At 34.8% G+C, this 26,561-nt stretch overlaps 1 protein-coding gene across 4 annotated transcripts in view; it reads right to left on the bottom strand.

The window, feature by feature from the left end:
- Positions 1–26,561, bottom strand: part of LOC106883347 (cullin-2) — a 145,837-nt gene that overhangs the window by 70,651 nt on the left and 48,625 nt on the right. For all 4 annotated transcript variants that reach the window (XM_052970572.2, XM_052970571.2, XM_052970574.2 and 1 more), the window contains 7 exons: positions 25,817–25,951; positions 18,622–18,724; positions 11,662–11,753; positions 9,427–9,532; positions 7,856–7,938; positions 6,053–6,149; positions 1,060–1,170 (listed from right to left, as the gene is read on the bottom strand). In XM_052970572.2, the coding sequence (XP_052826532.1) occupies positions 1,060–1,170; positions 6,053–6,149; positions 7,856–7,938; positions 9,427–9,532; positions 11,662–11,753; positions 18,622–18,724; positions 25,817–25,935 (711 nt within the window). In that variant the 5' untranslated portion in view covers positions 25,936–25,951. The remainder of the gene's footprint in view (positions 1–1,059; positions 1,171–6,052; positions 6,150–7,855; positions 7,939–9,426; positions 9,533–11,661; positions 11,754–18,621; positions 18,725–25,816; positions 25,952–26,561) is intronic.

Consider the following 26,561-nt stretch of genomic DNA (forward strand, 5'->3'; position numbering starts at 1 on the left):
ATTTAAGAAAATCTTTGTTCAAATACTGAGACAAATGTAATCCTTTTATTGTTCCTTAAATCCAAAATCATGTGAAGTAAACATAATCAGCTGCTCAGTTTACCAACACCATTTACCAACTGATTGCAAACAATTTACGTTTCACATTAGTGAATTTTTTATTTCTTTTTTAAGATTTACTTATGTGGAAGGAGCAGTGTCTAAGGCTTTCAAAGACACAAAGATTGGTGTGGTTGATATAGTTTGTATATCATGGATGAGAAGGGATACCAAAGATCTGATGCTCTAGAGAAGAAGAAATGTGCATAGTAATTAGTGCAGAGTAGAGAGACACAACAAGAATGACACAATGGAGACAATGTGTATCAGTTGGGCTTGAGCAGAAGTGGCATGAAATTGACTAATTCAAAAAATAGGCCATTGTAGTAACAGTAGACTAGGCACATCTACAATATATTGGTGAGTCTTTGACAATTAATTAGATAACTTTGTTTTCAATATGATCTGATGGTTGCAGCATTCTATAGCAGATCTCCCTTAAATTTTATTGTCATTTATATACATTTACATAGAGCTAAAATATATTTTGCCCATTGAAAGTTAAACCTTTAGGATGCAGTTTTCACTATGTTATGAATATGAAATGACCAAGAGAGACCAACAGAGGTTATAGCACCTAATAATTGCACATTTCCAAGATGAGAAGGTGAGGTGTAAAATTATAGTTGTGTCTTTGTGTTGTTGAAAGAGACAACATTATCAGGATACTTTTTGGACAACGTTTATGAGGTTTCTGTTTATGGCAATAGGTTTCATGTAACCTGTTTAAGAATGCATATGGATGAAGTCTGTGTGAGGAAGATTAGGGGAGAGTAAAGAATGGTATCATCTGCTTAGGAATAAGTAGGTTACAGATGATAGCAAGTAAGTCACTAATATATAAGAGAAAGGATGTGGGAGCCATAAACAAACTGTGGGAACACCAAAGTTGACAGAGTTACTCAAAGAATACTATAGAATTATAACATAATACTGTTTTGTAAACTTCAGTTTACTCACCTTCTCCATATATTCAGAACAATTGAATTCAACCTTTAACTTAGCAGCTTCCTGTTTATAATATTCTCCAGTTTCTTGAAGAAAACGGGTTTCAAACAGCTTCCGATAGAACTTGAAACAGAATGAGAGCATTAAAAAAAATTAGAAATCTAATACTTGCTCAGAATTCAGAGAAAATAGCACATCAAAATTTAGTATTTCTTGCAAGGCAGACTCAGAATAGTCTATACTAGAAAAAGGTAAGGAAGTGTTAAAATGTATGTACTGGATTATGATATGGTTTTGAATTTCTCTTTACCTCACCATAATCAATAAAGATTTCACTGTCAAGTTGGTTGAACACCTGAAAGCCATCAACATACAGGTCAGTGGTACAGTTATAATGAATAGAAGAGATCCACCCAGAGAAATTAAGGATATTAAAGTATAACAAAAGTGTTTGTCACCACATTCAGAGACAAACAGTAAATACAAATACACAACCAGGAGTGGATAATTGTAAACAAAAAGCATAAAGCATACATAGAAAAAGTGGGATGACTAGATCAATTTCTCTTACATTGGCCTATTGGAAGAGCTGAAATGAAGCTGTGGCATTACATTGTAAGGAATATTATTAATATATACAGAGACAATGCTTTTATTCTTCTATATCAAAAGAAGACTTAACATATCATGACTACCAACATTTTAAAACTGATATTACTGATTAACCACTAATGGCTTTATTGGGAAAATATAATGTTAGACAAAGTCAGAAATCATAAAAAAGAAAATAAGAAAAAAGAAATTTACATAAACTAATCCAAACAAAAGGAAGAAAAAGACAATATTGGGGATGTTCTCCATGAAGAAAAGTAAGCTCTATCTGATGTGCTAGTCAAAACATCTTTCATGCTGGTGCATCATTATTCAGAATTGGATTATTTTAGACTTTTAATTACAGAATTTAAATTATTTAATTTATACAGTTTGCTTGTCTTTCTCTCAGATTCCTCTACATATATTACAATTTGAAAAGTATATATATTTTAGCAGGTGATACATGCTTTGATTTTGGTAATACATCACTGTATTTGGATATGTATATTAGCAATTTCTTATAAATCACAAAATTATTATATAATTTAATCTATATTAACAGTGGTGGTCCACTATAGCATTAGCTATAATGGCTAAAACAAACAACTAAAGAAGTTATACAGGGTATTCAGGCTAAATTTGACAGTTTGCATAAAAGGAAAAGAAAACACAATATATCATCCAAAAATAGAAGTATTTTTTTTTTTAAATCAAAAAATATCAGCTAGATTATGGTTGGCAGATAACAGTTTACTCAAAGTGGCTGCTCTCAGCTTGCACCACAGCCTCAAGACAGCTTCAGAGCTTGGTGCATGCATTCTTCATTGCGTTCCAAAACCTGGCACATGCATTCCTCTTCATGTCCCTGGGAAGATCTTCAAACACCTCCTTGATGTTGGCCACCAGCTTGGCCTTGGTGTTGCAGGCAGAGTGGTTGGTGTCTTTCTCAACCATGCTCTACACATAGCAAATCAATGGGATTACAATCAGGAAAATTAAGAGGCCTGAAATTGGAGCTGGTGAAGTTGTAGGAATTCTCTGACTCTTTCTGGAAGTATGGTAAAGAGTCAAATCCTACTGTCACACATAACCTTTTGGCATCTTCACATAGCTATCTGAATTGAGCCTAAAGCCTTGTTCATCAGTTATTGGATAAATATAACTGTGTGTATGCCATCAGAACGTCTGCTATGTCCCTTCTTAGTCTCTGTTGCAGCTGTCCTTGTCACATCTCCAGTCCATGTCAACTAACTTTTTCTCAACTACAACTTTAATCTTTATGCTCTACAACAAAAATCATCAAATTTAACCTGAACACCCTGTACATATGTATATATAATCAATATATACATCAGAATTTACTTATTCATTTCGGATACATAATTATTCATTCTCAGTTAATCAATTTGATCAAATTGACTATTTGTATTCAAATAGTTGGATTTTATAATTATCTGCAAAAGAAATACATTATTTTTTTAGTTTTCAATCTTTTTTTCCATATATGAATTTACTTGTGATGTTATTCCCAAACTATGTATTACTAGCCTGAAAAAGTAGATGTATGATGATGGAGATTGCATTAAAAAATAGGATATGCAGTTGATAGTTTCTAATTGTTAATTAATTTAACTGCAACTAAAATTGCTATAAAAGCAATATTAGCACTTTCCTAAACCAGAATTATATCAGGGTTAATAGCAAATGAATGTTATATTTCTTTATTTTGTTGCAATTTAAAATGTTCCCTCAGTTTTATCTGGCTTAACTGCAATTATCTAAAAGGTTGCTTAAAATAAATCATTAAAAATCACTATTAAATGCATTGGTAGATATGGAACATACTTTCCAAATGGCACATAATTATATCAATTGAGATAAAAATTATTACTACCATCTGAAAATTTGTTTGCATCATGTAAACTACTATCATGCCTAGCACAGCCTACCAGCTCACCTGCTTTTAACACTGGAACTTGTTGTCAGACAGAATCCTCCTGCTCACAACTCAAACAAAATGGTCCTTGAAGCAGCACTCCTGCAGAGAAAGTTTGCTACTTACTGCTTACTGTGCTTCTATCTCAACAATGCAATATACTTGACAAAACTTCTCCAAAATATCCTTTCTCCATGTATACACATGGACAGGTCAAGTGTGAAAGCATCTCCAGTCACTTCAAGCCAGTAAAGCTGCTAGCCTTGACAATGTCTTTTCCATTATTCTCTATCTTGAACTATCGCAACGTCATTGCCAAATTCTTCAATATTTCTCTCTCTACAAAAATCTATTGCAATATCTTGAGACATGCGATAGAGTATAATTTCCATAACAGATGCAATTTATCACCCCTGCTCAGTATTACCTTCTCCAGCACCTTGACTTTCTCTTCTTCCTTGTTGACATTAATTCAGGTTCTACAGAGCCTGACATCCCACAGACCTAATCTCCTATGCCACTCACAAGTAGACTCTTTCTATTGAAAAGATTGGCAAAGGCAATGTTGTTGCATTTTATACCAGCAATGCATTTGACCAAATCTGGCACAAGAATCTCCCAGTAAAGCTGTTATACACAGGGATTCATGTATCTCACATCTCTTTGATTGGAGGTGTCCTGTTAAATTGTACTGTTGCAGCATGTGCTGACAGTTTCCTCTAACCAATATTCTATTAAGTATAGTGTGTCCTTATGTTTGATTACATCATCCACATTCTTCCTGCTGTACTTAGTAGCAGAGGTGGATGCTCCAAGAGCATAGCTGTGAGAACAAAAATAGGCTGGGCAAAGTTCAGAGAGCTCCTACCTCTGCTGGCAACAAAGGGCCTCTCCCTCAGAGTGAAAGGCAGATTGAATGATGCGTCTGTGTGAACAGCTATGTTACATGGCAGTAAAACATGGCTGACAGCCAAGGACAAGTGTAAGCTTGAAAGAAATGAAGTCAGTATGCTTTGCTGGATGTGCAATGTCAGTGTGCATGTTCGACAGAGTGTAAGCATCTTGAGAGAAAAGTTGGGCATAAGAGGCATCAGATGTGGTGTGCAAGAGAGACAAATGTGCTGGTATGGTCAAGTGGTGCATATGGACAAGGACAGCTGTGTAAAGAAGTGCTGATCTCTAACTTTGAATGGAACCTGTGGTAGAGGTAGACCCAAGAAGACATGGGACGAGGTGGTGAAGCATGATCTTTGAACTTTGGGCCTCACAGAGGCAATGACTAATGACCGAGACCTTTGATGATATGCTGTGCTTGAGAAGACCTGTCAAGTCAAGTGAGATTGCAGTCGTGGCTGATGCTGGTGTCACCTAACTAGCACCCATGCTGGTGGCACGTAAAAAGCACCTTTCAAGCACTGGGCCTCACGGAGGGAAAGTGGCCAATGCCTGTGGCACATGAAAAGCACCTTTTGAATGTTGGGCCTCACAGAGGCAATGACAAATGATCAAAACTCTTGGCATTATGTCGTGCTTGAGAAGAATACCCATCAAGCCAAGTAAAATTGCAGTCGTGGCAGATACTAGTGTCATTCAAATGGCACCCGTGTTGGTGGCACATAAAAGCACCCATTAAACTCTTGAAGTGGTTAGCATAAGGAAAGGCATACAGCCATAGAAACCATACCAAATCAGACTGGAGTCTGGTGCAGCCTTCCAACTTGCCAGCTCTGGTTAAACCATCGAACCTATGCCAGCATGGACAACAGACATTAAATGATGATGATGATGATGATAGTTATAACTCACTGAAGCAAACGAGTGGTTTGCTGGGTCATTGATAGAGCTTGTTTACATAATGAAAACATGTTAAAGTCCATTAGGGACATTCTTAATTCAGTGCGAGATCAAAAAACGTTCTGTACCAATGGAATTTCAGTATAGCAGTTGAATGCTTTCCTTATCCAACTGAAATATATAGAAATCCTATGTTCCAACACTAAGTCCTAAAATGAAGGTAGTAGAACCACAACTAAATAAACAAAGACTCAATGTTGCATTAAGAGCATTTATTAAAAGTATCTTTGATATTTATTAGAAATATCTTTACAACATTGATACAATCAACAAATAAAATACACAGGCTACCTATGTATTGCTAATAATCTGTTCCAATTTATCGAAAAGTCCAACTCATGCCAATATGGAAAACAGACCCTAAAGTGAAATGATAATGAACTTCAATTGCAGTAACTTAAGGAATATCAAAGTTTATTAATTGCTCATCTAAATCTAATACCACAAATATTCTCCCCAGTATTACCTACTTCAAGTGATGAACTTAACATCATATATCACCAAATTGTGAAGAAAAATGAAATCCTTTCATGGACCACATGTTAGCTCTGGTTTCTGAAGCATCATGAGAACAAAAAAATATATTTCCAATTATATATAGTGAGAAGGAGTTCAGCTTACCTGAACCTGTTCTTTCTTTTTGTACTCTTCAACATTAACAAAAGAATTGATGACCCCGTGTAGCACAGCCTGGTTAACATACCCGCCATTTCGATCTCTGCAACAAATTAATGAAGCATTCTGTTTATGTAGCATATAGTAATTTAGATCATTACAGGGTGGCAACATCAGGATAAGGGATTTATAGGTTAAACAGGACTCTGAAGACAGAGCATCTGGTTTAGTTATTATAGGGGTTAGTTAATTACAATATGCAAAAAAGACTTATTATGTAAGTAGGAGCATTTAAAGATCTTATGCATTGCGTCTAAGGATTTCCAATACTTCTACTATATGTATATAACTCCTATCTGTCTCCACTACTTTTATAAAGCTGTGTTGAATGTATAATTGACCACATAATTGTGTAATATATATTTTTGTCAGTAAACTTTCAAATATATCAAGCTAATGAAGTACAGCTAGCTTTATTCCTATTCTTAAATGTGTGCAGGTAGTTATACCAGTGATGTTTAAATTTAGATGTTATTATTAGAATTTGGTTTACTGATGAGATTACTAAGTCAGAGAGGATATTGGTGTAAGCTGGAGGGTTCAAAACATATTTAATTCCAAGGTGGTCAAGGACATTGTTGCTAGTCAGGATATGATATAAGTTCCTACAATTAAACCTGCAATATTTTTTGTGAGGTTAGACATGGCAGGACAGGCAAGTTTTACAGTATGTCTTTTGAAAATTTCCCTGTATTGCTAGATGGAGTGAAGTGTTTATCCAAAGCCCAGGAAAATACCTTCCAGAATATCTTCTTACATAATTTATTTTCCCTTCTAACAATATTGTTTTTAGTAGTTAGGTTAGAGTTAGTTTTTTTTATTACTATATAGTAGTGTGTGACTGTTACAATTACTCAGAGAATAAGCACAATTATTTTTAATACTCTCACCTATGTGAATAATTTTTTATTACCATATCTTAGTGCCTTGTAATAATCATAATTATACATATATAGAAACACACATACATACATACATGCAAATATGCATATAAAAATAATAGCAATAATAACAACAATGATGAAATTAACTGCACATGGTTCCAGTTTGAAATTGCCAATTGATAAAAGTGAGATGTTTTCATAAGCATAAAATGAAGAAAAGAAATTAATATAAAATTGAAATTTGAATTATTTTTTATTGCATGCATTAGTGAACAATATCATTGGAAATTTGTACTTAATCTGAATAAAAATTTAATAAAAAATATAATTTTATTGATTTGAATTCACACAAATTTCCATTTGATTTTTTAAATTATTTCAATTTGATCTCCATCCTTTGGTTTATGAAAACACCTCACATTTATCAATTCAATTTTAAATTACTAAGAAGGAAAAAATGTATCAAAATACCCTCCATTATTTACATTATTTACATTTGATGGATATTTGTCCTCGTCTTGTTTGTTGTTAACACAACAATTTGGCTGATATACCCTCCAGCCTTCATCAGGTATATCAGCCAAAATGTTGTGTTAACAACAAACAAAATGGACAAATATCCGTCAAATGTAAATAATGTACATAATTCCTCATCTCTTACATATAGAACTGTAAGATACCCTCCTTTCTAGCTTTTATTCTTGAGCTTCGTTTTTTTTTCTTTAAACATAATAACTAATATATTACTAAAAATACCATATTAATTGCTCTTTTTTTTTTGTGCTTTACTTGGAAAATAATAGAAGCATATGTTTGCATTTAAGTTGAAAAGAAGAGATACAAAAGAATTTTAGCTGTAACTCACTTTTGAATTTCTTGTAATATCAGCAATATTAACTGTAATTTTAATGGCTCAATCATGTGTCGTTTCCATATATCCAAACACAACTTTAGAATAGAAAAGATCAAAAGAAGTCAATTTATAATATTGGTTTCAAATTTTGGCACAAGGCCAGTGAGTTCAGTAGAGGGGCTTAGTCTATTAATTCAACCCTAGTGTTCAACGTTGAAAGGATGTAAGGCAAAGTCAACTTCAGCAGAATTTTAACTCAGAATGTAAAACTGGAATAAATGCCACTATGCATTTTGCCTGGCATGCTAACAATTCTACCAACTGAGCATCAATTTCTATCTATCTATCTATCTATCTATCATTGTTGCTTTAATGGCCACTTTTTCATACTTGCATGAGTCAGATGAAATTTGTGGCAGATTTTCAACAGCCAAATATCCTTCCTATCGCCAACCTCACCTGTTTCCATGTAAGGTAATACTTCTCCATGATCAGACTTGTTTTCATGTAAGATTGGAAATGACTGATACCACTTGCATGATGACAACACTTGTTTACAACTATCAAGCAATGTCAAGGAAAGGAGAAAGTAAAACACACATATATATAAAGACATGATGGAGTTCTTTCAGTTTCTATTTACCACATCCACTCACAATGCTTTGGCTGGCCCTGGACTATAGTAGAAGACATTTACACAAAGTGCTATGCAATGGGACTGAACTGTAACCATGATAAAACTTCTAAGAGATATAGTCAACTGTAGTGTATAACTAAGGGCACATAGCCTGGTGGCTAGAGTGTTACATTCATGATTACAAGATCATGGTTTGCATTCCCAGAACAGGAGGTACATAATGTTCTTGAGCAAAACACTTAATTTCCTAGTGCTCTGTGACCACTTCAACATCTGTATGTGGTGCACCATGCTCCTGTACAGGCAATGTAGGTTTGATGGATGGAGTGAGTTAATTTACAGCACAAATATTTGATCACTGTGCAGGTTGTTCAACAAGAAATTGCAGAAACCACATCTGTCATCGACAACATACTACAAATACTAGTACTGATGTTTTCAATCCTAGAGAGCTAAAAGATGAAGTCAATCCTAATAGAATTTGCAATTTATATGTAAGAAAAGGTAAGTAAATGTTATAAAGTATTTTGTCCAGTGATCTACCATTTTTACTACTCTACTGCCCTCACATTATTTATAAATATTAATTTTGTGACTAAAACAAAACCAATGACAGGATTTCATTTCCTATAAATGTGACACATCATGCTTAAGATGTTTCTCATTTTGCTAAGTTGATAAAATACATACCAGTAGTGTACAGATGTCAAATAAAACAATAACTAATAAAAGGTAATTCATATTCAGAGAGGAATATATTTCATAAACACTTAGTTTTTAGTCAGTACATCAATATTTTCGAACATGAAGATAATTTCAAAAACATTTTAATTTTATCAAATTCTTTAAATAGATCTTCAAAAAATGTAACAAGTTCAAATAAAAATTACAAATAAATTCCACAAGAAATGAAAAAATAAAATTGAATACAGTCTAAAATATTCACCTCACCAATTTCAAGTTTCTGATCACTGGCTTCATAGTTAAAAGAACCATATGCCAGATCAGCATCAGACAGTTTTTGCTTCTTTATGTAAGTTGTATTTAAATAACTGAAACATGTTAATAATAGAAATTAATAATTATCATATATATGGAACTGGAGAATATATAATATAAAAAAACTTTCATTACTGTGGCAAATCAATAAATGTCAATATAATCAATTTATATAAATCTAGCAAAATTATCCATTAGTTAATGCTAATCCTTTAAGAAACTTCAAGGATCTTTAGGCTCTTTAGAAACTCTGGTTTCCATTTATCCTGGGAAACAACAGAGATAGGGTGTTGGATTCAGTAGATTTAACCCCTTTGTTACCATATTTCTGCTGAGATACTCTGTGTTTCTTTCAATTGATTTTAAATATAACAAAAAATTTAGTAAAATAACTTAGTTATCATTAAGCTAGTATTAGAAACATAAATTGTGACTAAGGTTTGGTGGAAGATTTTAATTCAGAACTTTTGAAAACAAGACATTTGTACCACAGAGTCAGAGTCGATTTCAGGCAGGTTGGACAAATCTCTATTGAGTTACATCTTCTTGGAAGCTATATCTAAAATATAAGAGAGCTATGGCTTAATCTTACAAAAAGACAAAAAAATTCCTTCCAGTGAGATTTTAAATCATAACCCATGCCATTTTGTTCCCACTGCCATTGACATCAAATAAAAATGTATTTTCAGGTCAGCTCTAAAATTTTGGCTTACAACTCCTAGAGAGATCATGAACCAGTTAACTCTCACTTTAGAGAAGTTCAGTGAAAACAATGTTATTGTTGTAGACATCGGCAAAGCCTTGCAAGCATATCCAGAGACTAACTTTCCCCAGTCATGCATCATCCATACAACCTAGACACCACATACAAAGCCTGCATTGATTCCATGCACAGAAATCTTGAGAGCGTCTACAGCAGAGCCATGCCAACCTAGTCTCTTTTAACATCAAAATAGCTCAAGCACTACCAATAAACACTACTAAGAAAACATCACCACACACTCCTAAACATGAGTGGCACTTAACTAGAGCTCTCTTACCTGACAAAAGCACATCCCAAAGACTGACCCTTTTTCTTCAGAGATAGAAAATGTATTAGGCCTCAACAGCTGCCAACACTCTACCAGGTTCAAATTAAGATTCACAAATAAGTAATACTCCCACATCTAGAACAGTGCTGCTATTACACACACCAACATCCTGGACATGAATTCAGAGAAAAGCCACTCGACTGATTGGCATTTAATTACTAATGGATATGCTCAAGACTCAGACTACAGAAGTGCTGTCTCCATTGTCTTTTATATTGCCATTATAATGGCCTCTATTCCTCAGAGTTGACTATCTTATACCTCCACCACTCACACCCCAACCAGCTCATCTCCCTATTATCACACTTGTTGTGTCCACCTGACATTGACCACTATGTTCAGTCCTTCCTCCCCAGAACATCAACCCTTTAGGATGTTCTCCCTGCTAATGTCTTTCTTGCCGGTATTGATCTCCAGCAATTTAAATGGAACATTAATAGCATCAAGTTCAATGGTCTCAGATGTCATGGGTACTGCCTGCTCCTTCCTTTTACTTCCTTAGTTAAAAAAGAAACAAAAGACTATGGGTGTGATAACCAAAGAATTGTAGCACTGAGTTTAGGCACCATCAGAACTATATATACTCTTTTTCAGTTAAATATTTTACATACATCAGACAATATCCAGAATAAATCATTCAATGTTAAAGATTTGCAATAAAGGAAATTTACATAATACGTACCATAAAACATACAAAATAATTAATTCCATGTAAAGATATTATTAATCATTACTAGTTCGTATCATTTTACACCTGTTTTTCCATGTTGGCGTGGGTTGGGTAGGTTTTCAATAACAGCTTTATGACCTCATGTCCTTCCTGTTGCCAACTCTTTTAGTTACCTCATACAACATGGTGTATCTACTGTAAAGCAGAGTTACTTAACAGTCTTGCTCCAAAATATTTTGGGATGTCTACATCTAGGAGAATAAATGGAGATGACAACAGGAAGACACTGATTTTGATGTAATTGGATCACAATACTTGATACTGAGTTATTCTCATCTCATATCAAAGCCTGTAACTTGCTCAATCAGTACAAAGGATTAAATAAAAATTGGTGAGATTATATTGTTTTTATTAAACTTACCCAAAAAGTTGGTTCAAATATATGGATCCTTGACTGTATTCTTGCCAATGTTTGTGGTATGCTGATAATATGTTGCTATCATTTCGAACAGTCTAAAATTAATAAGAAGGACAGAGAAGCTTATAATCTTAGAGTAAACTGTGACAGTATTAAAGAAAACAATATAACAGAACATCATCAACACACTGTTGTGTCAACATGCCTTACCATCCTTATTTTCATTCTTTACTAGCAGTATGTAAAATCACAAAATATTAGCTATATTTTCTCAGCCCCTATTTTATTTAATTCATAAATTTGTGTAAGAATTTCTCAATGAAAATCTCCCAATCTGGTTAGAAAGAAGCAATTTTGATGAAAATGCATTTATTCCAGTATAAAAATCGTACAAATATAACTATTCCATGAATTTGGATGGAACTTAATGAGATGTAACAAATGCTGATATACATTGTGAATGTGGTTGTGAAGCTGCACAACTTGTATTTGAAAAAATATTCAGTGATATGCCTTCATCTCCTTCATTGTGGTGTTGCTCTGTTGATGCATATATCATGTAATTTTATCACTCATCATCATCATCATCAACAACAACAACAAAAATCTCTTCAGGAAAAAGTTGAAGAAAATGTACCACAGACTTTACTTCTAAGTTGAAAATTTTTTGAGGGCCAACACCACAAATGAAAGCATTAACACAATGATTATGTGATCAATCCACTCCAACTCAAAATTAATAAATCTTGATATCATTTAGATTGCTGGTGTGTATAGATGACACTGAAGTATCTGTCTGATTATTTACTTCAAGTCCAAGCTCTCTTATTCTAATTAAATCATTAAATCAATAAATAGACAACAACAAATAAATCATTAATAAATAATATCACTGAATTTCAACTCACTGCTTGAGGTATATCTGCCATAATACTTGAAAATTGAAACAAGAAAAAAAATCCCAAAATGTCCAACAGATACAAATGCACATGGTGCAAATAGGAAGTCATTTGTCAGAAAGTACTTTTTAAAATAATACTAATCTTGATTTCTCGCACAGAAAAGTGTGTAACCCCAGTTTTTTAAATTGTGGTTACATATGGTTCAGGAACCAATGACAGTTTCAGTTACTTGCAGTACTGTAAGAATTACTATATTTGGTAAGGAAATAGTAAAGCACTTGTGAGGATATATGAACTGTCAGTTATTTGATAATAGCTGCAGCTCTCATGCTGATAATTTTAACTAAAATTATTATCATTATATATTCTTCAAAATCTCCCATCTTTTGCTCTACTCCTTTGACTTAGTATATTTACTTAAAATATTGGCTTCAAATTTTAGCAGCAAGGCCAGTAAGTTGATTACACCAACCCCAGTACTCAGCTGGTACTTAAAAGGGACGAAAGGCAAAGTTGACCTCAGCAGAATTTGAACTTAAAACTTAAAGGCAGACGAAATGCAACTAAGCATTTTGCCCAGCACGTGAACAAATCTGCCAGCTTGCCACCTTATATTTGCTTAAAATATTGTACTGTAGTACAAATCAAGCAAACAATTGTAATTATCACCATAAGTATAGAAACAGATATATTAAAACATTAAGAAGCTACATATGAATTGCTAGATAAAACAAAATGCTAGAATACAGTATCTTATGAACTGTAGCAAAAGATATATTAAAAAAAAACAAGAAAAAAAGAAAGCATTATAAAATTAACATAGGCACAGGTGTGGTTGTGTGGTAAGAAGTTTACTTCCCAACCAGTTTCAGGTTCAGTCCCACTGCATAGCATCTTAGGCAAGTGTCTTCTACTATAGCCTTGGGCAAACCAAAGCCTTGTGAAAAGCTTTGATAGACGAAAACTGAAAGAAGCCCATTGTGTACAGGATGTCCTAGAAAGATTTACCCATGTTTAAAACTCTTCCTAACGAATATCAGTTCAGGCCTCAGCAGCTGCTGACACTCTACCATGCTTACATTAGATTCACAAATGAGTAATACTCCCACATCTAGAACAATGCTGCTACTACACACACCAACATCCTGGACATGAATTCAGAGAAAAGCCACTCGACTGATTGGCATTTAATTACTAATGGATATGCTCAAGACTCAGACTACAGAAGTGCTGTCTCCATTGTCTTTTATATTGCCATTATAATGGCCTCTATTCCTCAGAGTTGACTATCTTATACCTCCACCACTCACACCCCAACCAGCTCATCTCCCTATTATCACACTTGTTGTGTCCACCTGACATTGACCACTATGTTCAGTCCTTCCTCCCCAGAACATCAACCCTTTAGGATGTTCTCCCTGCTAATGTCTTTCTTGCCGGTATTGATCTCCAGCAATTTAAATGGAACATTAATAGCATCAAGTTCAATGGTCTCAGAGAGACTTCAAATATTATCTACATTCTACATAAAGATTTGTATATGTCTTTTGTTCATGAATCTATTGTTTCATTCATTCGTAATAGGTTTGTAAACAAACATAGCATCAAAAGCAAAGCATGACCAGATTGTCGCTTTGAAAACAGCTGGAGTGAGCAAAAAGGATATAACAAAACAGTTGAATGTGTGCCGTAAAACAGTGTTCAATACCTGGAAACGATATATGGAGCCTGCTACTTCCTCTAACAATCCAATTCTTGGTAGGAAACAATCAATTCATACCAAACAAACAGTTACAGTTGTGGAGTAAATGAACTGAAATACCTACAGGAGTGCAAGAAAAACTGCAAAAGCTCTTGCTATTTCGAAATTGTCAACGCACAGGATTTTTAAAGAGGATTCAAAGCCAATTGCATACAAGAAACAATTCTGGCAGTTAATTTCAGCAGCTTCCAAGAAGAAACAGCTAGATAGGGGTGAAACCATGTTAGCTAAGATGAAGTGCACTGCTAACAAAGTGTTAATTTGGTCCAATGAGAAGATCCTCACCATGGAAGCAGTTACCAACAGGCAGAATGATAGGCTTTATACATGTAATGCAGGAGACTTGCTCGAAAGTAGCAGGAGTCATTTACACCAACAGAAACCAGCTTCACTCATGGTATGGGCCACAGCTGCAAAGATAGGTCCAAGTCTCCTTTGATCTTCATCAATGCTGGCATCAAGGTCAACAGCAAAGTTTATGTGGAAATGTTGAATGAGAAAGTGTTATTCTAGGTCAGAGAAACCTTTGGTGACCGTTACATCTTCACTCAAAACAGGGCTCCGGCCCACACATCCAATTTGACACAGGGGTAGTGCAAAGAGTATTTCAATGGACTTTGCTATCTGGTTCATCATCATCATCATCATCATCATCATCGTCATTTAACGTCCACTTTCCATGCTGGCATGGATTGGACGGTTTGACTGAGGGCTGGCAAGCCACAAGGCTGTACCAGGCTCCAATCTGATCTGACAAAGTTTCTACAGCTAGATGCCCTCCCTAATGCCAACTACTCCAGGAGTGTAGTGGGTACTTTTTACATGCCACAGGCATGAAAGCCAGTCAGGCAGTACTGGCATCAACCATGCTTGAATGGTACATTTTACATGCCACCAGCATGGAGCCAGTCAGGTGAAACTGGCAATGATCATGTTTGAATGGTGCTTTTTATATGCCACCGGCACTGGAGCCAGTCAGTCGGAACTGGCATCAACCATGCTCGAATGGTGCTTTTTACATGCCACAAGCACAGGAGCCAGTCAAGTGACACTGGCAACAATCACGCTCAAATGGTGCTTTTTACATGCCAATCAGGCTGCACTGGCATTGACCACGCTCAATTGGTGCTTTTTATGTGCCACTGGCACAGGTGCCAATCAGGCGGTACTGTCATCAGCCATGACAATGACTTCACCAGGTCTTCACAAGCGCAGTTTACTGCTCAATGATTGAAGGGTACTCTTAAATGGACCGATTATGCTGCACAGGCATAAGCCATGGTTACGGTCTCACTTGGCTTGCCAGATCTTCTCAAGCACTGCATATCTCCAAAGGTTTTAGTCACTTGTCGTCACCTCTGTGAGGCCCAACATTCAACGGCCATGCTTCACCACCTCATCCCAGGTCTTCCTGGGTCTACCTCTTCCACAGGTTCCCTCTACTGCTACGGTGTGACACATTTTCACACAACTGTCCTCATCCATATGCCCATACCAGTGCAGTCGTCTCTCTTGCACACCACATCTGATGCTTCTTATGCCCAACTTTTCTCTCAGGGCACTTACACTCTGTTGTGTATGCACACTGACCTTACACATCCAGCGGAGCATACTAGCTTCATTCCTTGCAAACTTACACAAAGCCTCAGCAGTCATGGCCCATGTTTCACAGTCATGTAGCAAAACTGTTCGCACACATGCGTCATAAAGTCTACCTTTTTCTCAGAGTGAGAGGCACTTTGTCACCAGCAGAGGTAGGAGCTCTCTGAACTTTGCCCAGGCTATTCTTATTCTAGCATCTACACTTGTGGGAGAATTCACCCCGACTACTGACTTGGTCACCTAGGTAACAGAAGCTATCAACTACTTCTAGCTTTTCCCCCTGGCATGTGATGGAAGCTGTTTTCTGCATATTTTCGGTGTTTATTGCCCCTGAGCATTTGCCACACACAAAAACTATCTTCCCAGTTAGCCTTCCTTTGATATTGCTGCACCTCTTATGTGTACCTCTTATGGGTACATCTTATGGAGTTTCTATGCCTTTTCTACAGATCGAGCAAGGCCATCTACCTGAAGGCATTTGTAATTTGTTTGCCTTCCTACTTATTAAGACTTTGGTTTTTTTCTAGATTGACTCTAAGGCCCTTTGATTCTAGACCTTGCTTCCACACCTGAAACTTCTCTAGTTCTGCTAGTGACTCAGCTATTAAAGCAATGTCATCAGCATAGAGGAGCTCCCAGGGGCATCCTGTCTTGAATTCTTCTGTTACTGCCTGGAGGACTATGATGAATAAGAGGGGGCTGAGGACTGATCCTTGGTGGACCCCTACCTAGAATTCTTCACTATACTCGTTGCCAGCCCTCACCTTACTGACAGCATCCTTGTACATGGCTTGTACAGCTCTCATGACCACCAGATAAGGGAACGAGGGACTTGTCAAAAGCTTTCTCCATGTCAATGAATACCATGTACAAAGGTTCATCTTTGGCTAGGTATTTCTCCTGCAGCTGTCTTACCAGAAATATAGCATCAGTGGTGCTTTTCCCTGGCACAAACCCAAACTGCATCTCATCTAAACTAACTCTCTCTCTACTTAGTTGGGCTATGACATTCTCCGTGACTTTCATTACCTGATCCAACAACTTGATATCTCTGTAATTATTCATATCTAATGCATCACCTTTACCTTTGTAGCAGTTGACTATGGTGCTGCTACACCAGTCATAGAGTATGACTCCTTCATGTATCACCTGATTGACTATACAGGTGACTAGACTATAGCCAACACCGACAGATATTTTAAGCATTTCTGCAGTGATTCTTGGTGGGCTGGGAGCCTCCTCTGTCTTCATACCCTTAATTGCTTTATCTACCAAGGTACAGTCAATTTGGATAGCTGGTCCCTCTGTTGGGTCGACATTCAGCAGACTCTCTTTCTCCCATTCATTCTCTTCATTTAGCAACCTTTCATAGTGGCGTCTCCAAGTCTCTCTCTTTGCAGCCTTGTCTAGTGCAAGTGAACCATAATCCATGCAGACACATTTCTCTCCTATGACATCATGATTCTCTCTCACACGCTGTCTTGCAACATGAAACACTTCAAGTATTTGCTCCTCACGGCACAGAACATTAACAAATTTTTGTTCTTATCTGCTTCCCCTCTGGCTAAGTAAACCTGGCTCCTAGCCTCCCTTCCGGCAATCTGATATAATTCCCTGCTACCACCGTTCTTCCAGTCCTTCCATGCCTGTTTCTTTTCCCTAATGGCCCTGTCAACTACATTGTTCCACCACCACGTTACCTTGGGTCGAGAGGGGCCTTTGCACCATCCACAGATCTGGTCAGTAGCCCTCAACAGGTTATCTCGTAGGAACCTCCTGTTGTCTTCCACATCATGTGATGCTATGTCCCTTTCTATTTCATCAAAAGCTTTGAGTAATACGTCTCTAAATCTCTGAGAGTAATGTTTCTGCTTACTCCTATTTAAATGTGTCAGATCTGAAGAAAGCCTGTGTGTTTTCATGTGTCAAGTTAGATGTAGAGGTGGTACGGTGCTCATGCAACTCAGTGACCACTTTTTTGCAGGCTATGATCAAGGTGAAAGGTGGTCATTTTGAAATGTAATTACTGCAATGGATTGACAATTTACATTAGAACATGTATGCCATATTTCATTATCCTACCTTAAGTTTATTTTGAATAATTAAGAATTATCAATGGGTAAATCTTTCTGGGACACCCTGTATATGTGTGTATGCGTGTGCAGGCCTTTGTGTTTATGCTGTCCTCCACCACCACTTAACAACCTGTGTATGTCCCCTGTAACTTAGCAGTTTGGTGAAAGAGACTGACAGAATAAGTGCCAGGCCTAAAAAAATAAGTACTAGTGTTGATCCGCTCAACTAAAATTCTTCAAGGCAGTGCCCCAGCATGGCTGCAGTATAGTGACTGAAAGAAGTAAAAGATAAAAGCAAATCTCACAATATTATATAATTCAAGATAGCAAGGGAATATGAACCAAAGCTGGAACTTTTATATAACTCTTTCAGCTATTCAATATAACAGCTAAATTTCTCTTGTGAATTTTTACCAACTTTACAATTGAGACACTGATTTTTAAGTCCTGATTCTGAGCACATCAGGACATAAAAATGTGGTACCATATTAAGAACACTAATCAAACAATGAAGTTCAACAAAACTGCTATACCCACAGGTTTGTTCATCAAATAAAGGTGGCTAGATTTACTCAACAACAAATGGCAAGAACTATACAAAACTCAAAGTACAACCTCTTACCTTATAAAGACATTCAACATGATTTTCTGCAAAATTTTTTATTTCTTCATACAAACGGTCAGAGTAAGACTCAGGCACAGCAACACAGAGAGCATAGACATCAGTGGAATTAGTTAAGGAATAGTCTTCAGAATGGTTTTGTTACATAAAAAGTCATAGTGTTATATTTTTCATCAGATTAACAGTGAAATAGATTAATGCTAATACATTTCCTTAAAGATTCAATAGGAAAAACAAATAGCTTTAAAGTCATTAACACTTATAATAATTTTTGATGATTGATATAAAAAGAAAGAGGAAATAATGAAGCTAAGAAAAAAATGCAACTTCCTTTCTGAGAACAAATACCAATATGGCAGTTAGGTTTTTCCAGTTTGAATGCCAGACATGCAAAACAGGGTTTGTTTATATTTTTCAAATGTAATTCTTTCAAAATAGCTTAAAACTAATATATATGCTATTTATGTTTACATTAAATAGTGTCAAAGATCTAAGACTGAATATTAAATTGTACTTAACGTTTATTCCATTCGTGATGAACACAGTTTCATCAGATTTGGCCATTTACAAGTTTCTTGTACAGAAAGATGCCTTTTCAGTTAAGAACTAAGAAGTAGAAGCGATTTTTTTTTCTCAACAAGACAAACTGAGATAAACAGTTATGTGCTTTTCCTAGGGGTACAATACGACAACTGTAACCATGAAGCCAGTAGTCTTACACCTTAACCTCACAACCACTAAGAAAAATGTTATATGCAACACTATCTAATATATATACAGTAGTATGAGAGGCTCAATAAGATATCTGATAATTTTTTCTTGTCACATAAGCTGGTAACAAGACACTTTAAACCTTATGGTATTTAACTCATGTTGGATCAGTTTATTTAAATATATAAAAATACTACAGAGATGATTATAACAGTGAAAGAATAATAAATATTTTATCAGTTTATAATGAATGCCAAGTTCAAATGCTCTTATTAATTATCAGAAAAAAAAATGGTAATGCCAAGAGCATGATTATTCAAGATAAAGTGTAAATGTTATGGGAATGATAAAACACACTTTTATCATAATAATAGTAATAATGTAAATCAATAATAGTAATAATGTAAAAATGATGTTGATTATTTATCTAATAATAAAGATGTTTAACTTTGTTTAATTTTGTGTGATGACCGCCAAATGAAATGACTCTAGTAGGATTTGAATATTGACACATGATTGCAAATTTGTAATAGCTAATAAGAATCACATTCAATCAACAATAAACCTTCTTAAAAATGCATACAGATGTTAATTGTGAACTTAGGTTTCTACCTATCTCATGGAATATATACTTAGTTTAAAATATAAAGGAGTTAAACTGAAGATGAATTGGAACAGTATTAATTCTGCCAAAACATACAAGGGGAATAGGCAAGTTTGCCATTTATGTACATATGAAGCACTGTAAATCATTTGTTAAATATGTGAAGAGAAATAATTAATTGTAAAGCACAACTCATAATGAGGACATACATTAATATACTTGCTATTCCTTATTTCTTTCTTCTCCTCCTTTTCTTATTTTGATTGCAACAATCAAGAATGGAATGACTTTAAGTGAATCATGCATGCAAAGGATGGAAAATTGTATGGATCAATAACCAATGTTTCCTTTCATTACAGGTTACAAATCAATGACTAATACCAAAATATTTTTATAAGTGAACTTCTCTACAGTTAAATTCAAACCAGAACTATCTCTTTGAAGCTTATTGTGTTCTTTAAAACACTACATCTATAAAGGAATCTTTTTTCCAGATGACCACTGCTGCCTCTGTTTACGCATATGGCATATTTAACATGTTAAATATGCCATATGCATAAACATTTAAATCTAGAGCTGTTTCTATTACATAATTTGATTTTATTCAGCCTAGCAATCTCTTTGCTAGGCCAATGCATTGTTTATTCAACATTTCTCTATATTTCAGACTGACTGAGGAGACTTTGTGTTGGAAGTGCATAACATTGACAAGTGGAAAAAATGGTGAAATCCACTTTCACAGTTGCTTCCAGGATGATTTTTTGCTTTGTCTACCTCTGATGTACATTGTGTTTTTAACACAGTGTCTTTAAAGGAATCTTTCATGAGATGCCCACTGCAGCCTCTAACTTTTCAGTTACATACATACATTAGTATGTCATATAGATAAAAATTTTTATCTAGAGTTCTATTGTACAATTTGAATATATACATATGCATGCATGCACACACACACACTTTTCCAACATATATTCTTTTCTACTCTAGGCACAAGACCTGAAATTTTGGGGGAGGGGGGGCCAGTTGATTAGATCAACCCCAGAATGCAACTGGTACTTAATTTATTGACCCCAAAAGGATGAAAGGCAAAGTCGACCTCAGCGGAGTTTGAACTCAGAGCGTATAGTCAGATGAAATACTGCTAAGCATTTCACCTGGTGTGCTAACATTTCTGCCAGCTCGCTGCCTTACTTATCCAACATATACTGATCTACAATTTTACAAGCTGAACATCAACTACATTAATTTCAGTATCTTGTGAGGGCCTCCAAACTTATAGGCCCCCACCATTTCTTCTGATTATCTTATAAAAAGAAATAACAGAAAACTTTATAAAGATCTAGTGCAAAAAAAAATATCTAATGGGAAGGACTCTTGTATTACATGGAAAAATGCGAGCAAGAGAAATAATATTCTTAAATTTATAAACCTGGAAAAGTACAGGACAAAAATACAGAACAAGAAAATTTCTACTTTAAAACATTGCAGCTAAGGATAAAATTTCAAATAAAATATTTAGATTTAGAAAATATTAGCTTTTATTAAAACTAAAAATTTTATTACAAGTTATTACTTCAGTTCTATATTTAAGAGATGAGGAATTATGTATATTATTTACATTCGACGGATATTTGTCCTCATCTTGTTTGTTCTTAAAGGCTGGAGGGTATATCAGCCGAAACATTGTATTAACAACAAACAAGATGAGGACAAATATCCGTCGAATATAAATAATGTAAGTTATTACTTCTATTTGTTATTACTTGTTACTTCTATTAAAAATAATAAATAATTCAATAGAAATATTTTTTTAATTATTAATTAGAATATTAATTTAATTAATAATTAGAAAGTTGAAAATAGGTTATAAAAAATAATAGTAGTACATAATTAGTTAGTACAATAAATTAGTTATATATTACAGTAAAATCTACCTATAACAACAAATTCACAGTAAAATTTGCTTCAGTTATTGCCTAAGTCTTCACATTTTTTCACATTTTTACATAATGAATTTGCCTACCATATATACTATTTACTTTGCATAAAACTTTAGTTATATTGGTACTTTTGGATCTCATTTTTTGAGTATTCTAGTGTGTCGATATTTTACCAAAATGATCGTACCTTTTTTAATTATACTGTTACGTTGTAAATTGAAGTCAAATGATTTTTAATATTCAAATTTTATCCTTAGCTGCAATATTTGAAGTAAAAATTTTCTTATTCTGTATTTTACCAGATGTAATAAGTTGTCCTTAACTTTTCCAAGTTTAATAACTTATCCTGTACTTTTCCAGGTTTATAAGTTTAAGAATATTATTTCTCTTGCTTACATTTTTCCATGTAATCCATGTTTTTTCCAAGCTATGCTATTATGCTAATTAATAATATGTCAATTTTTTCTTCTATATTTAATTTGAGCTTCAGCATGTTTTTTTTTCTTCATTTCTTCTTCGTCCAATTGATTACCTCCCCCCCCCACCTTATTATTATTATTATTATTATTTTTTTATGTTTGACTTTTGCTTTGCATTTGTACAAGTTGGATTCAAGTCTCACCCAGAGACCTCAAAAGACAACAAGTTAGAAGTTCATGTAGGTGTTATGCCTAGGGTACCATATATTTGGATTTGTACATAGTGTTGTTCTAGAGAATGTTTAAGAAACCATAAGAAAATTGTGTGTTTGTTTTAAAATTTGAGATCACATAGACACAATTTTACGTAGGATATGGGCAGTTCCCATGAGCACTATCTTTTGAACTTCAGCCATTTTAGGGTTTCCTGGTATCTGAGCTAGGTAGTAATCAGCCCGTTTCGCTGTCATTCCCAGGGCACCTATGACAATAGGTATTGTTTTAGTCTTATTATTATTATTATTATTATTATTATTATCCTTTTTATTAATCCCAGGCCCCGGATTCAATTCTACCCCACCAATAATGAGTAACAGCAAAATTAAAGCATGCAAGCAGTATTTATTATAAAAAAACTGAGTGCTTGTTTTGTGTTAATATATAATTATTATGTAGTGAAACCTCTCTCTCGGGTATTTATTTACGAATGATAACGTAGCGGCTAACATCTAGCCTTCAGCTGTTTGGACCGCTGTGTCCATCACCCTGATTGGCTCTTATTTGCGCGGCATTTGTCAACAGTTCTGTTTCGCGCCAGGGTGCATATCAACCAATCGTGGCCTTCAGTTAAGGTCACGTGAGAGAGTGTTTTCCTGCTGTTTGTGGAGCCCCTGTTTTATCTATAAATAGCCCTGCTTCATCCACGCCAGTTTGTCTTTGATTTCAGACCTCTCACAGGTCTGGTCATTTGACCACACACCAACCAGCCAGTTTCCAGTGACGACGTCAACACCACCAATCTACTGTCTTCTACAGTTCCGTCGCAAGCGCCAACACCACCACCAGAGTACACGTACCAACAGCAACCGCGGTTCCATCTCAACACTGTTTGTGTGGATTGTTTCCACCTCGAAAATAACAGCCAGAACAACCTGTGAGAATCTTCTGTACTAAGTAACCGGTCGCAGCATCAACGCTCAACTTCACACACATGTGACACCTCAGCTCTGCTTTTTGGCCACGACCTCTTGTGTACGGACATTCTACCTACTGCATAACTCTTCTATGAACTGGTACTTTCTTATCTTTGTGTTCAAGACTCTTATAGTCTATGTTACAGACACTTATTCCATGCTCTGTATTTCTCATTCACACACAAACACATATTATGTATACCTACTATTGTTCATACAACAGCCTGTCTTATGTATTGTATTACTTATATTGCCGCATGCACGCACACACAAACACACAGTTGACTACCCTAATAAAACCTACTCTTTATATATCTAATGGTTGTCTCTCTCTCGTTCCTTGCTGGCACTTGCTTGCATCTCACATGCGAGCCCTCTTATGTTAAATTACATGTTTTGTGTCGACCGTGTGACACGTTAAAAGGAGCCTGTTTCCACACGTTGCCATTCTCCTTTGGTTCGCACGGTCGTTCTACTACAATTATATTGAAACAAATTACAACAAAAAAATAAACGTGCAAAAAAAAATGTGATAATTCATCTTAAAAATATACTCTTAATAAAAATTAATCAAGAAACTAATTCTAATATAAAGAATATTTTCAAGATAAAAAAAAACTTTTTATAAATTGCAGAAGAAATCGTACTATGAGCTATATAGTAAGAAGCCTAGTTGTGGCACTCCATCGGTTATGACAACAAAGGTTCCATTTGATCCGATCAACGGAACAACCTGCTTATGAAATTAATGTGCAACTGGCTGAGCATTCCACAGACACTTGTATCCTTAATGTAATTCTCAGGGAGATTCAGCGTGACACAGAGTGTGACAAGGCTGGGGAGAAAGAAAGTTGTGGTGAAAGTGTACAGTGGGGTTCGCCACCCCCACCCACCCCTGCTGGAGCCACCAGGAGCTTTAGGTGTTTTCACTCAATAAACACTCACAATGCCCTGTCTGGGAACTGAAACCGTGATCCTACAACTGTGAGTCCACTGCCCTAACCACTGGGCCATTGTGCCTCCAACAACAAGCCTAGTAAGAAGGGAGACAAAAAATGAAAAATTGAGCAATTAACTGGCAACTGATTAAAATACGAATGTAGATTGTCAATGAAATTATGAATGTGAATGATTTATGTGTGTGTAAATTTTATTTTTTAATTGAAATACAAAAACAATATAAAAATATTTAATATAATTAGACGAAAACTATGAAATTCCTTGCAGTGTCATTGATAATTTTTTTCCTTACCTCAATGATGCTGGTGGCATATATAAAAAGTCCACTTAGAATAAAAAAGTATGGAATAATATTATCACCCTCAAATTAGAGAAACAAATACTAATAACTTTTTCTTTTAGAACTTCATTGCATGAGATTGATACCATGAAATTCCTCGAATTGAGCTCTACCATTTAAGCTTAATTAAAATATCGGTTGTTTTTAAAATATAAAAGTTATTTATACTTGAATCCAATTTTTTTGCCTTACTTATATTTTTTTCGTGATATTTTACATCACAACTTTTTTTATACAAATTTTTGTTGTAGGGGACAAAAACTATGAAAATCTTCATGCTTTCTTTTATCATTAAAGCTAAGATAAATATATTTTTCTTTTAAAATAAAAAGATATTTAGATCTAAACTTGACTAGTGGCGTTACTTACTCTCCTATAATGTTGCTACAAATTTTGACATAAACCTTTTTCAGCTTGACCAAATCTCAATTTTTTTAATGCCAAAATGTAGCTAGGGACCAGTCCTCTTCAAAAATGTTAAAATTACAGCCTTAAGAATATTATTCAACTACTACCATAGTAGAATGATTAGTTGAACAGGAGCTGAATGTTTAAATACTATGCTAAACTACTGACAACCATTGAAAAATGAAAGACAAAACCTGGTAACAAAAAATAAAATTAACATAGGACCCAAGTTTACTAATTGTAATTTACTACTAAATTTAACTAAATAATCATAACAAGCATAATTTGTTTCTCCCTAAGTTCAAGGCAAATTTTTCTGAAAAGTAAGGTATAAACTGCTTTTACTTAGTTTATCAAGAACTTTGGATTAATACAAAACATATTATTAAACAAATAAGGATACATCTAATATACTCCTTTTATTTTGTTATATAATTTAAAGAAATATTTAATCTGGAATGTATTTTGTATTATTAGAAAATATATCGAGAAAATATTGTTTCTACGTAACTAATGTGTGTAAACATACCATGAAGTATATAATATGCTAAATAGAGCCTTACCTGCATACTAAAAAAAAAGAAGTAATAATTAAATAAGTAATAATTGTTGAAGGATATGAAAACCGATCATTCCATATTGACCTGGCAACTTGTCCACAGGTTATCACTCCACGTACTGTCTCTAACAGGATTTGCCAGGTAGCATTAAAGTCAACCTTCCTTGGCTTCAGTGACATCCTGATGTATTTATAACTGAAGATAAAAAGAAAAAACAAAGCTTCAATTATAACTATAAAGACATCATTAAAAATGAGGAATTTATATGAAATTCAACAGATGTTGGTGAGTCAACTTCACAACCAGTTTTCAATTACAAACACTAAAATAAGTTTTGTTGTTAATGCCCTAAACAAAAGTATGAATACAATGCATAATTATTTTCCTTTTAGTAAAGATACTGTGGACTACATAAATGGATGAGCAGAATCTTTAAAGCATTGAACAGTGTGCCTTGTATTTGTTTCAATTTTTTATGTTCTGAATTCAAATCCTTATCAATCCTTCCAAGATTCATAAGATAAATTACTAGTCAAGAACAGGGATTGATATGATCAACTAAACCACTCACCCAAATTTCTAGCTTTGTGCCTAAATAAGAAATTATTAGTAATATCATTAATCTTACTGTGATTCCACTGCATTTCTTTGTGTCCATAGCTTGCATTGGGTACACTGCTTGGAATTCCTGCCTGTACATTTCTTACATATACCCGCAGAAAGAGAGTCCTATCTATTTACTCGCATATTAGAACTTTCATCTTTGCAAAGTTAACTTTAAGATCCTTTGATTCCAGGTTTTGCT

This window comes from Octopus bimaculoides, chromosome 9 (assembly GCF_046866305.1).
Source record: "Octopus bimaculoides isolate indiv1 chromosome 9, ASM4686630v1, whole genome shotgun sequence".
Classification (NCBI taxonomy): Eukaryota; Metazoa; Mollusca; class Cephalopoda; order Octopoda; family Octopodidae; genus Octopus; species Octopus bimaculoides.